The sequence below is a fragment of the Pleurodeles waltl genome, chromosome 11 (genome assembly GCF_031143425.1).
Source record: "Pleurodeles waltl isolate 20211129_DDA chromosome 11, aPleWal1.hap1.20221129, whole genome shotgun sequence".
In the NCBI taxonomy this organism is placed as follows: Eukaryota; Metazoa; Chordata; class Amphibia; order Caudata; family Salamandridae; genus Pleurodeles; species Pleurodeles waltl.
The window spans coordinates 176,073,366-176,091,429 of record NC_090450.1 but is presented as its reverse complement, the minus strand read 5'-3'; the positions used below and the strand labels follow the sequence as shown (position 1 = coordinate 176,091,429).

Below are 18,064 nucleotides of genomic sequence, written 5' to 3'. Positions count from 1 at the left end.
TTTGTCAACAGTGAAAGAGTTGCGAATTTCTTCAAAGAAATCTTCAGTTTTTATGATACATAGAACCTTGTCAGGAGCAATGATAGCTCTGGAGGCTTGAAATGCAGGCAACGTGGTAGACTCTTGGCAGGACAAGGCGTCAGCTTTGAGATTATCTTTACCAGGCCAGAAGGTTACTACAAAATCAAATTCGGCAAAAAACAGCATCCAGTGTAATTGCCGAGGAGTCAAAAGTCTGGCGGAACTCATGAATTGAAGATTACAATGATCAGTATATACTGTGACAGTGTATTTGGCACCCAACAAATGATGTCTCCATTCTTTAAAGGCGTCACGAATCGCCAGAAGCTCTTTTTCAGCATTGACATAGTTCTGTTCGGCTTCATTCAACTTCCGAGACATATAAGCTACAGGATGGAGTTGAACAGTGTCTTTATTTCGTTGCGATAAGATGGCTCCTATTGCTACATCTGAAGCATCAGCTTCCACTATGAAAGTTCGATTCGCATCAGGATGAGCCAAGACTGGGGCAGTGGAGAAAGCTTCCTTCAAAGTAGAGAAGGCTTGGTCAGCTTCTGGGGACCATACAAACGTTTCTTTCTTTCTTAATAGCTTAGTGATTGGAGTCACTGTCTGGAAGAAATGATTTATGAGCCTCCGGTAAAAATTTGCAAACCCCAGGAAACTTTGTACATCACAAACAGTCTTTGGGGTGGGCCATTCAGATATGGCTCTTACTTTCTTTTCTGCCATCACCATACCTTGAGGGGTAAGAATAACCCCTAGAAACTCAACTGTGGTAACATGAAACTCACACTTGGTTAGTTTGCAATATAAATAGTGTTTTCGAAGGTCTGCAAGAATTTTCTTGACATGTTGGACATGTTTGTTTTCATTGTCTGAGTAGATCAAAATGTCATTGATGTACACTATGGCAAATATGTCGAGGTACTCTCTAAGAACGTCATTCAAGAAAAATTGAAATTCTGCTGGAGCATTACACAGACCAAAAGGCATGACAGTGTATTCAAAAAGGCCATATCTTGTCTTGAACGCTGTTTTCCATTCGTCACCCTCTCTCATTCTGACCAAATGATAAGCACCTCGCACCTTCGTGTAGATTTTTGCTCTCTTTACTTGTTCCAATAAGACCGGAATTAGGGGTAAAGGATATTTATTCTTGATGGTGACTTTGTTCAATCCCCTATAGTCGATACAAGTTCTAAGTTCTCCATTAGCTTTTGAAACAAAAAACAAAGGCGAAGCTGCAGGAGACTTAGAGGGGCGAATGAAACCATTCTCCAAAAATTGATCTAGGCATTTTCGTAAATGTTGATTTTCATGTTCTGACAGGGCAGACACACAACAGTTGGGAAGTATCGCACCTGGGGCTAGATCAATTTGACAGTCATAAGATCTATGAGGAGGTAGGGTCTCTGCTCCTTTCTCATCAAATACATCTTTGTAAAATGAATACTGTTTGGGCAGCTGAATTCCTTTCTCCGCAGCAGTAGCTATGTAAGAGTTGCAGGCTTTTGGTACTTGAATCTTTTGGAGACATTGTTCTTTACATAACACAGATGAGAACATGATTTTTCGTTCTGCCCAATTGATCTCTGGATTGTGATGAGTTAACCATGGCAAGCCAAGGATAATCCCATATTGGGGAGCATGGATTACGTGAAGGATGATTTTCTCTTTATGTTTCTTTCTTTGATTTTTATCTTCACAAATCATCGATAAGGGAATAGTCTGAAGAGTTACTGGACCTCCAGTCAAGAGTTTTCCATCGACTGCCTGGATGATTTCTGGGGTCTTCTTTTCAATACATGGGATCCCCCATGCACGAACCAATTGGGCGTCAACAAAGTTCCCAGTAGCCCCAGAATCGACTAGAGCTTTTTTTAAATAGATCTTTTTCTTCACCTGAACTCTTATTTCCAGTTTAAGATGTCTAGATTGTGAAGGGTCCACGGTGACACCCAAGAGCAACCCTTCTCTGCATCTCGGGTGTTTTAGTTTTCCAACTCGACAGGTACATTGGCTGCGACCTTCTGAACTGGACCTTGCTTGTTCTTTGGTTTGATCGGGCAATCTTTGGCAAAATGACCCTTCCGCCCACAATAAAGACATTGTCCATTTTTTCTGCGTAGGTCCTTTTCATCTTTGGTCAAAGGTCTTCTGATGGTTCCAATTTCCATCGGTTCCGGCGTTCTTTCTTTCACAGTTCTTGAGTCTCTGTTATCATGAACACGCCATGAATATTTTTCAGTCTTTTTGCGCATTCCTTTACGTTCTGATAAATGATGATCAATCCTCAAGACAAGGTTTATTAATTCTTGACAGTCTGTAGGTTGTGGGTCAATTTGCGCTAAGCTATCTTTTAGTTCCTCTCTGAGTCCCTTGTAAAACAAGACCGCTTGTTTTTCTTCAGGCCAGGATGTCTCACCAACCAGCCGGTTAAAGTTGGCTAGATACGACACTAGGTCCTGATTCCCTTGGCATAAATCTAATAATTCACGATCTGCTGACTGTGTTACAGTTCTACGATCAAAAACTCACTCAAACTCACGAACAAAATTTCTCCAGTTGTACAACAAGGGACTATCTTTACGCACAAGAGGAATTGCCCAGGTAGCTGCATCCCCTGACAGATATGATAACAAGAAAGCTACTTTGGACTGGGCATCTGGGAAAGTATGTGGTCTACAGGTGAAGTGTAGTTCCACTTGAACCAGGAAAGATTGCGCTTTTAAAGGGTCACCTGAAAAACGTTCTGGGGGAGCTAAAGGAATTGCGGAAGGGACATTGAGGGAAATGCTTGTCGGATTACTTCCAGAAGTCTGAGAAGAAGTACTTGGCCAAGACACACCTGTGGGACTTTGTTCCTTCTTCTCTACCTTATCTTGTAACTGACTCACTCTCTCAGCTAGGCTAGTTGTCAATTCATTGGATGATGCTACCTCTGCCTGGAGCTGGGTGATAGCCTTGACTAACTCGTCCAGCGTGGCCATGCTAAGAACATCCACAAACCAGGAGGATAATAATTTGTGGGCTCACTATTCTGTCAGAGTCACCAGATCCTCGGGGTCTGCGCACATTCCCAAAACGTCCACCACTGAACAGCTCCAAGACTCTGATAGATAAATCACAGAGGCTAAGAGAGTTCAAGAGGGGAAGAAGGGATTAGGAAGGGAACAGCTGGGAAGTAGACCTGTAGTAAGAAAAAGGTTAAAACACACAATATGAAAATTACATCTCATGAAATCAATACTAGACTATGACTCTAAGCCTAGTCATTCTGAAAACATGAACAACCTAAGAATTAGGCTCAAAATGACTACGTTTCGAGATGACCTGATACCTGTAAGGGAATCAAGATGGATTAAATAAAACTTTCAAATTCAAGTACTTCCCTTTACATGAGAATCAGGAAAACATTCTGAACAAGTTCTAAACCAGGCATATGAATCCTTTTTTGAGAATGCATACTAGGACCTTGCAATATTGCATCTAGAAGCTCTAGTGTTCTGTGTTCTCTTGAAATGTTTCAACACGAATTGCGCACATTGCAGATTTTCATATATATAGTAAACACCATAAAAGGATTGTGCACCGTGAATAACACAATATGGATTCAGGAAATAAATCACACAACTTGTCAACTCGAATATTACCTAATAAATGTCTTAGAATAAATGGCATACAATGAACAACATGAATTAAGCTCGAAGAGAGAATCGTGCGTCTTGACGATTCGAGTGCCACCATGTAAAATGTCAAGAAATGGTAGCACGCAATGAATAAAGGTTAAATCACCATTAAACGAATCACGCGTCTTGCCGATTCGTAAGCCACAATGTAAATGCCAAAAAATAACAGCGCACAATGAATAACAAGATTAAAGCACCATGAAACGAATCACCCATCTTTTGCCGATTCTTAAGCCACCATGTAAATGTCAAGAAATGGTAGCGCTCAATGAATAACAAAGTCAAATCATCATGAAACGAATTGCGCGTCTTTTGCCGATTTTTAAGCCACCATGTAAATGTCAAGAAATGGTAGCGCGCAATGAATAACAAAGTCAAATCATCATGAAACGAATTGCGCGTCTTGCCGACTCGCAAGCCACCATACAAATGTCAAGAAATGGTAGCGCGCAATGAATAACAAGATCAAATCAGCATGAAACGAATCGCGCGTCTTGCCAATTCGCAAGCCACCATGCAAATATCAGGAAATAGTAGCGCGCAAAGTAATCTGTTAATCATTAAAGAATTAGGACAAGAATATGAAAGTTCTCGAATACGGCGTCGGGAGGTCAGCCCAACCACCGTCTTACCGCCCAGAACAAGGATCACCAATGAAGAATGAAGGGCAGGGGCCTGGAAGATCAAATAGGCCACCGGGACAGGAGCTCAGGAAGTAGCTCCTGCTCTGCACCGGGACCTCTGAATAGTGAGCACTTGGAGCTGGGCTGGCTCCCTTTTATAGAGTCTTGGCCCAGCCCACAACACCACCCAGGCATGCTGCAGGGAAAGTCTCTGGAAGGCCCTGGAAAGGGACCACACCCTAACACACTCTGAAAGCCTGAACAAATACATTGCAAATGAACAGTATTTGTAAACACATTAAAAATAAGTCTTCAGGATTAAACTCTGCAATGCAAAAGGTTAAACAACAACATATCAGCACAATGCATAAATTATGTTGTTTTGAGAGTGCTGGGTTTTTGCATTCTAGTCGCCAATAGAGCGTGCACTGCCCTGGTGTTGACATGACCCTCCAATACCAACTCTACAACACACTCAGATTTACATCAACCCTAGACGAAGAAGTGTGTAATATACTTCATTCCTTTAGAAAGTCTCCCCTGAGTGAGACATCTACAGTGCCATAGTTGTCAGTTTGGGTCTCCTAGTATGGTTGTCACTTGTCCACATACTAATGAGCCCATCTCTCACCTTTGGATCCATTCCCCAGTCTCTCAGTCACGTAATCATAATGCTCATCCTCAATAAAACGTCTGCAGACCCAAATAAGTTTGCAAACAGTAGACCTTTATCTGGATGACCCTGTATTGCCAAGGGACTAGAAGCTGTTGTCTTCTGCCAAGTTTAGCCTCACCTAATGTAAACAGCCTCCTCAATCTAGGTTTCACATTAGGTTTCTCATTCGGGGTACTGAAATCTCATCACAAAATACTGAAGGAGAGCTTCTCAGCTACATGGACCACAGCTCTCCTTTTCTCCATAGTCCTTGACTTGTCTTAAGATCTGTATAGCCCTACCGACTGTTACTTTTTTTATAAAACTGGTCCAGAGCTATGATAAGGTTATACAAAGATCTTTGAACATAGCTCTAGGTAACATTACAGTTTATTGTAGTCTATAATGTGATAATATAGCATCTATTTTCACTCTGCTATGCACAGTCCACACAACATGTTCAAAACTTTCAATTCAACATGTAAAGGAATGTGAGGACACTTGGCAAAGTGTGTTATGTGGTCTTGCAACTAACGACCAAATATATACAATTTCCATTTACAAAAAGTGGTTGCAAATTGCTCATCAACATTTTGCGAATGTCAAATAATTTTAAGAACCAACCTATGTACTAATAGTTTGGTTCACAAAATTCTGAATCGTAGTGTGTTACAATCCAAACCACTCACATTATTTATGAGATGGGTCATAAAACGTGACTTCCTACAATTGGATGCCATCACATGGATGGTGGCTTATTGGAGACAGCAGACCACAATGTCTGTGGTCATACTTAAGTAAAGTATTTTTTTTTTAATGCAGCTCTTTTTCTGAAAACTGGGCTGCATTTAAAAACAAGAGGATTTAGTTTTTTAAGTTTTTAGTTTGCAGTAATCTCCTGGACTGCAGCCTACCCATCAACAAACTTTTTTTTTACATTCACAAAGGGGGACCCCTTACTTTTTGCGATTGTGTTACCACCCCAACTCTGGAATCAGTACATTTTTCAAATAGTGTTTTGTTGTGCCTTTCAAAATCCATTTGGCAATTTGGTTACCTGTACTTGGCACATGTAGCCTTAAGTTATTAAAATTCAGCAACTTTAGGCATGAGACCTGAATCCTAGACAAATCAAATTGTCACCTTTATCTTAAGCTCCAACGTGGAGTCAATTTTACAGTGCATAGGAAACTATTTATCATGTAGTTGTGTCACACTTGCATCACACAATGGGGTGAAAGTGCAAAGTAATTATTAAATGCAATTTATCAAGCCACACAAGACCAACTTGCGTGGCCCTGAGTGCCTTGATAAATGGAATAACGTGGTGTAACACAGATTACTGAGTTGTATTACTCTGCTGCAGGGAGGCATTCCACAGATGGTGCTTAAGTGTTCACACGCAACACCAATGAATTTTGACCCAGTCCAGATTTACCATAAGTGTTAGACCTGGAAATGCACCAAAACTGCTACGTCACCCTAGGTGAGGCATAACAAGGAGAAACATATTTATTTCTCCTCATTTTAGAAAGAGGAAAATGCCTCATGGGATTGGTTGCGTGCAGGAAAGTGCCCCTTGCTGCATAAAAACAATCCTGCTTACAATGCAGGCACCCTTGTACCATGGTGTAGGAGTGCCTGTGTTGGCACTTGGCAGCACATTGTGGCAAAGCCCCGCAAAGTCTAGCCACCCTGCTGCCAGTCTCTTCAGTATCAACACAAGCAACGCAAAGCCCTGCAAAGCCTCGTCACACTGCTGCCAGTTTCATTGGAACCAACGCTGAGCAATGCAAAGTCTCACAAAGCCTTGATTCCTACTCATCAGAATCGAACAGAGCAACACAAAGCCCCGCAAAGCTTTGCCACATAGTTTTATCAGAACCAACGCCAGATGACGCGAAACCCCGCAAAGCAATGCCATGCAGACAGAGTACCAATGATATAAGGTGCACTCCTCAGAAGGCCAAACCTGGTCCTGTGCCTGGACTTGTGACTTTGCCCAGGTCCAGTGTGACCAGATACTCTCAGTTGGAGCTTTGAGTCTTTTGGTGCTACTTTGATCTAAATCTTTAAAATTGCATATCTCCAGCTCTACTAACTGGATTATTGTTGTTTTGGTCTCAAACACTTTATTACAGTTTAAGTGCTGCATAGATACTTTACACATTGCCCCTAAAGTAAGCCTGACTGCTCTTGTGCCATCTTACCAGAGGGTTAAGCACAGGTTAATGTTTTGTGGTTCATCCTGACAAGAATTGTGGCTGTTGCTTGAGAAGTGCTCTCATCCCCTCAACCAAAAACCCAATTTGTCACACTGCCCTTGCCAACCCACACCATCCTCAAAACCAGCTACATGAGCTACAAAGCCTTCAGGACCCGCATCCTGCCTATGAGGCTGAAAAGCCCATCTCCCCTGGTGCTTCTCATCATTCCTGGAGCCTTGAAGCAATTACTGTGGAGACAAAGAGGTGAAGAAATAAAAAACAGGCGACAGACCTTCTCCTTTATGCACCAAACATCTGGCATGAGAGCTCCATTTTCATCAGGACCATACCATCCTGCCCTAATTTAGGAATAAAACTGAAGACACACCTCTTTAAACAACACTACACCATGATGAACTAACAATCCTACTCTATTTTTATAACTCAGCTTTCTCTCCAACTCATTAACTGTATCTTTGACTTTGACCCTGCTCATCATTCTCATGTCATGTGGCTGACGGGTCCTGGCAGTACTTTAGAAAAGACCACCAGCTTGGTGGGTGGTGCCTCTGTCGGGTGATGGAGCAATCTACCCCATTACCTGGGTGGTGAAACAGGCCTCCCACTGAAAATTAAATTGACCCCTTAGTCTGCCAGAAGTATGGGGGACGCCTTCCAGTAGCCATGTTGCTGCTGATACTAATTAGCACCTAGCAATTGGTGCCTTCCTGAAGGAGCTCTAGGGAAGGAAAACTCCCAAAAGCAAAAACTTCCGAGGGTAATGAGCAAAACTCCAGGGCAGACTAGAAGTGACTTGACTAAAGGAACAACAAGGCAGCCTTAAGAAGAAGGAAATGGCAACAGGAGGAAACCAATGTCACCATCAGGAGTAGCTGTTAAGAGAAGCTGGCGTCTTTAGGATATGAAAGACAGTGGTAACACAAAACATTACTGACAAAGATCCAGGGAAAGCTCTAGAAAAGGCTAGGTGTGAGGAAACATTATGAGGAACAACTCGAAGCATTGTAACACAAAGAGTAGAAGGATTTCTCCTCTTCTACAGGCCAGGAACAGGGAATGATGTCAGAACCAAATGCCCTTCATTTTGTATTGGGAAGGGCCTCATAGAGGCTTGAGAAGTGTTGCCCTTCTTGGATTGGGAAGTATATTCCATCCCAAAAGTCTCTAATGAAGAACCTTGGGAAGAAGAAAAGCCAGGCTGATAAGGACATTGTGCACATCTTTTAAGGGGAGCTACATCCCCCTCAAAGAAGATTATTGTTAGGGACAACTGCACCAGTGGGCCGACCGCCAAGAGATAAGTGTGACTAGGGAGATTGGGGCCCAATAGCACTTTTGTGAGTCGCTGTGCACTTCACGTGCAGAAGAAGCAGTGTGTACTGCTCTCCCAAGGCATATTCTGAAGAGGATGGCGGGCGAAACAATGGCTGTTGCAGTGGCATGTTATTCTACTGCCTTTTGGCTAGGTTTGTACTTGTGCCTGTCTTGCTGGCCTCACATTAGTGAAAGGTGGACCATCTGGCAAATTGACATGTAGGCAGAAACCCAGCCTGCTTCGCTTCACACAGGAAGAAGTCTGAGGGGCCTATTGTCCCTCTTTCTCCCCCACATAAGGGTCGTCCTTTTTTGGTGCACCGAATGTAACCACCTCTTTGTGATGCAGAGTGAGTACACCTCCTGATGGCCTATTTTTCTCTGAATTCACTTCCATAATCTGGAGAGGGCACATAGGAGCCATAACCATATGCAAATGAGGGACCACCCCTTAGGATTACACCTGTGTTAGATGCGCTTCTGTGTAATCCGTATAACAGAAGGAGCAGCACAAGCATCTGCAGTCCCTCTAATAATACTGAAGTGTTCTGTGGGGTGCAGACAGCAGGTGCACAAACCAGTTGTGCCCCAAGCACTTTATGTAATATGGCCCCTGGTTTATTGTTAACCTTTAATAAGAGATGAACTGGCCAAATGGGACACCAGGAATACTCAAAGCTGTGCTTTCTGGACTGATGGACACAAAGATCCTGAATAAATCCACAATTTTCTTGCATTTAAATAAATGATTTGTCACTATTGTTAGACATGACAGCCTTAAGGTGGTCTTCTCCCCAACTTTTTGCCTGCCTCCCTCCATTTTCTGACTTTATTTTTGCTGGTGTGAGGACTCACTTTACCACTGCTAACCAGGGCTAAAGTGCTTGTGCCCTCTGCCAAAAACATGATAACATTGGCTCATATTTAATTTACTTATACTTCCCTAGTAAAGTGCACTTCATTTGTACAGGGCCTGTAAATTAAATGCTGCTAATGGGCATGCAGCACTGATTGTGCCACCCACCTAAGGAGACACTTAACCATGTCTCAGATCTGCCATTGCCGAGTCTGTGGGTACAATTTTAAACTGCCTTGTTTACCTGGCAAATTAAATCTCTTGACCAGGTCTAAATGCTCCCTTTTTAAACATATAAGTCAACCGTGAGAAAGGCCCTATGTGTCCCACAGGGGAGGGTGCCATGTATTTGTAAGGCAGACAATGCACTTCAATGTTTTACATGCCCTGGTAATGAAAAATGCCCACATTTTGTTTTTCACTACTGCAAGGGCTATCTCGCTCACAGTATAATATTGGGGTTGCCTTATTAAATCCTATAGGCGTAATTCCCAATCGCGAAGAGATGAGTTTGTCAAGTTTGGTGTCTCTGAACTCATAATTTAAAATCATACCTTATGGTAAAGTTGTATTTTAAATTGCAGTTCTGAAACTGTCACTTTTAAAAAGTTGGTATTTTCTTACTTTAGCTATTTGGTGCCTCCTGCCTGTCTCCAATACATGTCAGGGGTGGGGCGGCAGATGGCTTGTGCGTTCCCTCTAGACAGCCACACACAAAGGGAGCTTAGATGTGAATGATAAGACATCAACATCTTGTTGGGCCATTCTGGTCAGGATGGGTGGGAGGGGCTGACACACCTGAATGGGCAGTGTCTTGCCCTACACAAAGAGTTGCATACCCCCTGTAGTGGGTCTGGAGCCAGAGCTATTGGAAAAATGTGCTGTAAAATTAATCATTTGACCAAACAGAAAGAAGAATTCTTGATGGGAGGTTTCTCTACCCACTATATCCTCTTGATCGTCATGCACTATTCATTTTGATTCCAGGGGCTTTGTAAATGACCTACAGTGACCTCATGCTATGTATTGTCAGTATAGGTGCAGACCACCCCATCCTGCTAAAATATTTAGAGCAATCCCAGTGCTTAATCTGATTTTCTTAGGAACCTGGCGCTGGAGCTGCTTAATGGGATGGTTGCCAAATAAAGGAGAGCTAACTTTGATTCCACCTTAATCCTCTTTCTTTCAGCAACCTGCACTTCCTGTCCCTTTAACATAGTCTTGCAAAATCTTATCCCTGCTTTTTTCCTCTATTGATGCTCCCCTTCTTTTTCTGCCCCCTCAGTTCTCGTTTTTGACTTTTATCTCTGTTGCTCAGGTTTAAAGTCTGTAGAAAAACAAACTACTGGCCCACCAAAATAAGTGAGCCATCTGCAACGACGCCCACCAAGTAAGCATAGAATCATAAGTTGCACATAGGAAGTCCTCCAGGAAGTCTTTTCTCCCCACGGTTTTCTCAGAGCACAGAAAATTGTGACACAATTGATTGTTTTGCATAGAGAGCATGTGTTTCTAAAGTATCTTTCTGATGGACACTTCGCCTGGAAGCATACTAATGTGCTAGCCTTTGTTTGAGAATGTTTCACATTGGATTTTGCATGTCCGGTCTTCTGTTGCTGTGGATGTTAATGGAAGATTCTTGACTCCCTTAGAAATGGGTTAGTTTCTTCTTCTGATTTGTCTAATATATGCTGTCACTAGTCACGCTATGCTCAATCTGTAAATTTGCTCATCACCTGTGTGTAAATTGTGTATAAAACATCCTGGTATTGAGCGGAAGAGAGATACTTTTCCCGATCTACCAGTAACTCTGCCTGATTTTTTGATGATTTCACATTTTCTAATAGGTCTGATTATTGAGCATTTTCCCTTTATTATTGAGAGATACTTTTAGCTTCTCTATGATTCTGACATTAAAATATTGAGGGTTTTCTCTTCCCCTTCAGAGATGCTGAATATTCTCTCTGTGATTTTTCCCATTTCTCAAGGTTTGATCTGATTTCTGACTTGTGATTTTGTACTCTCTATCTGAGCCTTTGTGGTATTTACTGCATTTCTCTGTATTGCCTGTTTTGAGACTTTTGTAATAAGACTCTTTATGGATCTAGAACTCAGTTATTGATTGGTCCCAGTTACTCTTTGATTTAATCTGCTAAAATTGTTCGGCTTGATGCTGTGAGGGTTTGTGAACCTTGTCGCTAGATCAAGGGTGCTGCAGCCAACCTGCCACAGGTAAATTTTGGGGTGATCAAAATATTGGGGTTTACTGATTTGTTGGGGTTTATTGGGGTTTGGTCTCCCACAGTACTTTGCTGTTTCTAAGCAAGCATTGTGGGTAATGCAGTCCCCCGTATATACCTAATAGGCTGATTTAAGGGTGACGAAAGCACACGATAAAATCACTTTTGAGGGCGCAAACTGAATAGTGCCAGTAGTTGAGAAATGTAAGTTCAAGCAATTCCATTCAAATTTTGTGTGTTTTAAGATGCATTCTGTATAGTAGGATGTATATGTGCGGCTCACTGCTTAAAGATTTCTGTTGCAACTCATTGATAAAAAGTGATTGGGTAGATACACAATTAAGGTTATTTTGTATCCTGTATAAGCTGAACATAAAACGTTCTAAAAATTCAATAGTAAACTGCAAAGAGCCATGCACATTCAAAAGAAGTGCAACCTTTTTAGTGCTATTTTTATGATTTAATTATTAAGGTTTTCTTAATATAATAAAATAAACACCACACAATACCTGTGTTCAGGAATCTTACCAAATACTCCAATCAAGCAAGAATAATAACATAGATATTTTATATATGCAGTACACCAAATAATCAATTGTCAGGAACTACATTTTGGAAGGTTCATTACCAATACGTCCCAGACCATCTTCATTATTTGTCTCAAACCTTGCTTTATATATTGTTTCTTCCGTCTTTGCCCAATAGACCATACTGTGCTAATTTGTTAGTAAAGTGGTATCTTCTGTCCGGCACACTACTATACAAATGTTTTAACAGATGGAAAGCCATGTACCCTTGAATACACAAAATAGGCTAAATCCAAAACACAGAGGACAATGATTATGAACAACATATCTCACCTTCTGTATCTGGTACCATTTTGACTGTGTAAGAAGTATGTGGTAAAAGACTGACTGTGTTCCGGTTTGTCCCTTTCATTGAGAAGGTGTTGTCGTAAAAACTCATCCCATGTATATCAGTCTCGGTGCCTAAACCAATGACATGCCACCAAACAGTGTCTTCCAGGCACATATCCAGTCCAGGTTGATTGCCGTACACATAGCCATTTATAGCTGACAAGAACAAAGAAGAAAGGAGAAAGGAATTTGAGATGTTAAAAACATAATACATATATGATTTAAATCAGCATTATTCTTTGCCCATCCAGTAATAGGCACATGAGCTAATATAATGAGTGCAAACAATAGGTTAGTGGTTTGGGAATTTAACCAACTTCATTCAGAAGCGTATCAGCAGGATCAGTGTCACTCCTAACCCACGGCCCACAGGTGGTTCTGGCATTAGCCATCACTAAAATACATGTTTTTATGGTCTGCTTGATAGCGCAGTAGTCGCCAAACATTTATGTGAGCATCACTAGAAAGGGGCTTTGGCGCCACCCATTGTTGGGAGCCAGGAGTACATGTTTTGATTATATGGAAGATGCACACTTCAACAAAAACAGTGATTGCCCTCCACACAGCTATGATTATTTGTTTATTTATCCAGCTGTCTAAGCTTGAACTTTAAGGGGCACACACAAGATTGGAATGCTATTAAAGTGTCTTAGATAACCAGATAATTTATTTTGTATTTCTCTGGAAGCTGCACTGATGGGAAGAAGGCAATCATCAACCTACATGGATTTTTAGGTCTGGCTTAACAATGCAACTGTCATTTCTATAGTTCTTTGCCTCCACACAATACATAACTATTCCCATGCTATTTACCTGTAATGCAGCCAATTACCATACAAAATTCCTTTAAAGTCAGACCTACTGGCATTGCCAATGCTTGTTTTAGCTGGGCTTGAACCTCAGCTCGAGCGCTCAGGCAGGAAATGGAGTTTCCTCATTTTTGTCACACAAGATGCCAAGAGAGATGTTCTCAGAGCTATCCCAAAAATGATGCAAGGACCGTTTATGAATTGCTTTGCCTTTGGAACCTGCGTATTTTTTTTTATTTTTCTGAAATGGTACCAGAACATCATGGCATACACATCATCTGACAATAATATAGAGTAAATAATAGAAACTGTACACTTAGTGTAGGAATAATTTTATAAACAATTGGTAGGCCACAATATTGTTGTGAAGAGAAACTTTTTTTATTAATATTCTGGTATGCAACAGATGTTCCAGGAAGTTAACAGTGCTCACCCTTGGATATTTACCTCTTATGGAAGTTGTGAATTTATTCTGGTGGTTCCAAATATTATTGCACTTGCATATCCAGGGAAGAGACACCATTCTCATATGAGTACAAAAAAGGGTGAAGATTGACTAATTTGTAATGCAGTGCCCCAAGCAGATTTGCTGTGGTGCATTGTGCAAGGGGAAACAGTGCAGAGCAACATCCATTGGCAAGCTGCTGCTGCCTTCCCATGCACTGGCTCTCGTAAGGCGTGCCCATCCAGCACAAATTCTTCTGTTTAGAGAAGCACAGAAGGGGCCCACACACTGGATGTGTGGTCTGAACTTCAACACACAGACAATGCATGGGTGTTTTTTGAGAAATGAAAACAATTCTCTTAGGGACAGATGTACAAGGCATTTTACTGATGGGCTCTTTGCTACTGGTTCAATGCTTTTTGGCATGTACCAAAGGCAGAATGCGACTCAGTAACTTGTTGCTAAATCACATTTTGCTTTTGAGATTCAATATTAGAAAGAGGCATGTTTAGGGCGTCCCCTCCAAAGACCGAATTGCACTGGTATGTATGAATGTTTTGAGGCCAGAATGCGGTCACAAAACACTCATGCGTTAACGACTCCGTAGAGGAGGCAGTAACCCATTTGCAAATGGGAAGGGGTCCCCAATGGATCCCTTTGTGAATGTGTGTGAAAACATTTTTTAAGAGCATTCAGTGGTCCCGTGGGCCATTGCCTCCCTGCTCTTAACAAAATGAAAAGAAAACTTTTCAGTTTTCTTTTTGTAATGTAGCCAGTTTTCCTTTAAGGAAAATGGGCTGCATTACAAAAAAAAAAGATTGCTTTATTTAAAAAGCAATCACAGACATGGTGGTTTGCTGACCACAGCAGTCCACCATGCCTGTGACTGTGGACATTCCCAATGGGTCGCAAATTGAGACCTGCCCCATGAATATTAATGAGGCCGGTCCCTTGCCACCCATTTGGGAATTGTAAACGGTGTCTGAGACAAAAAGTTGCCATTAGGAAATCGCAAACGTCAAGCTACGTACATCTGGCCCATAGTTAGATCCTGCTTCAAGGAGGCATAAGTTTGTGATGAAAAGCCCAATCTGGCTATCTTAGTAGATTGTGATTTGGACGTTTGCACAGTAATGCTCAAATAACACCTCTTTGACACAAAGTAATGTAAAGCCTTGCAAAGTACTTCTTGTGCTGAAAACCGCACTTCCCAGAGTGAAATACATTTTTTTCTGGAAGTTAAGGGTAAATATGTTGTTTGTGCCACTTAGACTGACTTTGTGCCACTTTGAGATGGTGTAAAGTGTTAGTAAGTCTGGCACAGGGTTTCCAAAATGAACAGTATATCTCTTTCAAGAGAGTTATTACCACAATCAGGTTCGGAAAAGACCTCTTTCTATAAATGGAAGTTATGTCACTTCAAAAAATCACAAATCCTTAAAAGTTCTTATTGAGTCGAGGAGATTTTTTTGATGTCAGTGTGTCCATTGACATCGTGAAGGTTTTTTTTGTTGCAAGCATTGCAAATTTTAGGGTCAGTGAGGTGGACTCTCACATATGAAAGAAGGAAGGGTACGATTTACTGGTGCATTCCACCTGAATTTTAGAGTTCAGAAGATATAATTTCGAAGAGGTTGGATGGCAAAATACACATTTTATTATGAAACATAGAGATACTAAACCATGTTTTGATACAATGTTTAATCCACATAACATTTAAACCATTCAAAATAATCCAATATGTCACTATGGCATTGATTATGTAACACATATATATGTGAAATGTGATGCTGTTTTGATGTGAAGTGAGCAGTTTCAACAAGTAATATGATGCTAGTGAGTTAAATACATGCCACATTTTAGCTTGTGTGTCATATTAACATTTTTATATATCTCATGAATATCATAATGCTATTGTAAAACATGTTTTGGTGATCACTGTATATCATTTCTTCAATGCTTTTGTGTCCTTAGCAAATCTAGGGAATTTCACTTTTTTGTGGACGGAGGTTGCAGTGTTGATCTAGGCTTTGACTGTCATCCAACACCACCGGTACATGATAACCCTAAATCACAGGAGATTTTAAATAAGTGTAATCTTGACAAAATTTAGTTTGCTGAAATGCTGCTTTGTGGATTACATTGTTAGAACTGTCAGCCTAAGGCTGGCCTTCCCCCAAACCTTTTGCTTTCACTCTCCTGTGTTGCTGGATTTGTTGTTGTTGGATTTAGAACTCAGTGCACTTTACCACTGCTAACCAGTGCTAAAGTGCTTGTTCTCTCTCCATAAAACATAGCTTATACCTGATTGGCATATTTAATTTACTTATAAGTCCCTAGTGGTATACCATTTACCCAGGGTCTCTAAATTAAATGTGAGTGGGCTTGCCCTGCTGTTTGTACCCTGTTTCAACACATGGATTTCATTTTCTCTGCAAACCAAGCAAGGACCGAGACTAACCTGCCCGTCTATCTGCTCAAGGTGCATTGCAGTCAGTTTGACTTTGCGGTGGCTCCCACTATAGTCTTCTCTGCAGCAGCAAATCCTGTTCAGCAGTCCTTTACCAAATGGTAATCCGGCCTCCTGGAATGCTTATTGGTGGCAGCCTCCTGCCTCGTCCCACAAGAGATTTTCGATTTCCAAAATAATTACTAAGTCTGAACGTAGAAATCTTCACTGCAACTTCATCCAGCAGTTCTCTGACAAAGATGCTCACTCCTCGGACTCTGTCTGCAGCCTTGCCCAAATGAATTTTACATTCTAAGAACATTTCCTTCAAAACTTCCCCTAAGTCCGAAGCAAATGACTAACTGGGCCCAAACCACTTCTTGAATCTGACCCAGGCTTAATTGCGATCATCCATACCTTTTGTCCCTTACCCAGTCCCACGCAAAAAGATTTCCTGAGTTGGCGCTTTTAACTTTTAGGTGCTGGCTTTTACCTTAAACTTTTAAAATTTATAAGGATCCTACTGATTGGATTTTTGTCATTTTGGTGTCAAATAATTGATTGTAATGTGTTCTCAAAATTCTTATTTTTTTATTTTATTAATGCTTGGATGCTGCATAAATACTTTACACATTGCCTCTAATTTAAGCTTGACAGCGTTTGTGCCAAGCTACCAAAGAGTTAAGCACTGGTTAATTTTGTGACTTTTGTGGTTTGCCGTGACATGGATTGTGGCTGTTGTTTGAACAGGAGCCACATTCCATTCAACAAATAACCCAATTTCTCAGAGTATACAATTGGGAGACACTGCTTACGAAAAAATACTTACATAAAAGATCCTTTTTATAATTTCCCCCACAATAAAGCATGCAAGGAAAAAATCCTGCTCTCCGTGAGGCAATCACACATAATCATTAGCCTGCAAAATACTCCAGTGCTGCTCAGAGACAAAATGCGATCATTAAAGATAACTCCTCACCAGTGGGATAACCAGACATAAACATGACATTGCCGAATAAACAAACAGGCAAAGGGTACTGAGGGGAGTCACCAATTCCCACTCTTTCTATTTCAATCCACTCTTCTAGATCTGAACCAATATTTGATAGACACTGAAAGTAATCAATGGCCAAGGAAGGCTGAGAGAAAGCCTCCTTTTCATGTATTCATTTTAGAGATTATATAGTTCCGGCACCAACTAAAACTGCCTGTAGCCAGACATAAAAATAAATACAAATTACACTGTAGCCTCTCCAGGAAATAATCTGAATATCTCGTGTTAGATATCCCCAATATGTGGTGGGGAATGAGTGGCGAAAAACAGAAGAAATAATAAAATAACTGTCGACATGGATCCTCCCACAATTGATAAGGGAAATATGGGTGTAATCAGAGGAAATGTGTTTATAAATGACAACAGTTCTGTAGTTTCTTAGGTGTAGAAGTGGAACGTTCAGATGAAATACAACTCTGGGTGAGGATTTTTAAACAATATAGGTTAAATTGATACGGTACATATATTATTTCTACCTGTGCATGAAAAAGCAAACATCTTATTAAATAGGAAGATTATTGAAGAACATGTACTGCATTCCTGTGGGAGGAATATGTAGAAAACACAATATTACAGCGTGTTCCAATTGCATTACACTCTGTAACGCATTGCAGTTTGCAGATGATAGCTGAGCGCTCTTTAGTGGGGCTTCTAAGCAGTGGGAATTTGGAAATATACATTTTCGCTTTGCTGAAAACAAACACATTTTTACACTGAGATGTTTGCCCCTGGCCCCCAAGCTTTCAGTATGGAAATGTATG

The 18,064-nt window shown here is 41.0% G+C and overlaps 1 protein-coding gene across 1 annotated transcript in view; it reads right to left on the bottom strand.

Moving 5' to 3' along the window:
* LOC138265561 (ceruloplasmin-like) overlaps positions 1-18,064 on the bottom strand; it is a 454,089-nt gene that overhangs the window by 177,361 nt on the left and 258,664 nt on the right. The window contains exon 11 of the mRNA XM_069213377.1: positions 12,490-12,702. Coding sequence (XP_069069478.1) covers positions 12,490-12,702 — 213 coding nt within the window. The remainder of the gene's footprint in view (positions 1-12,489; positions 12,703-18,064) is intronic.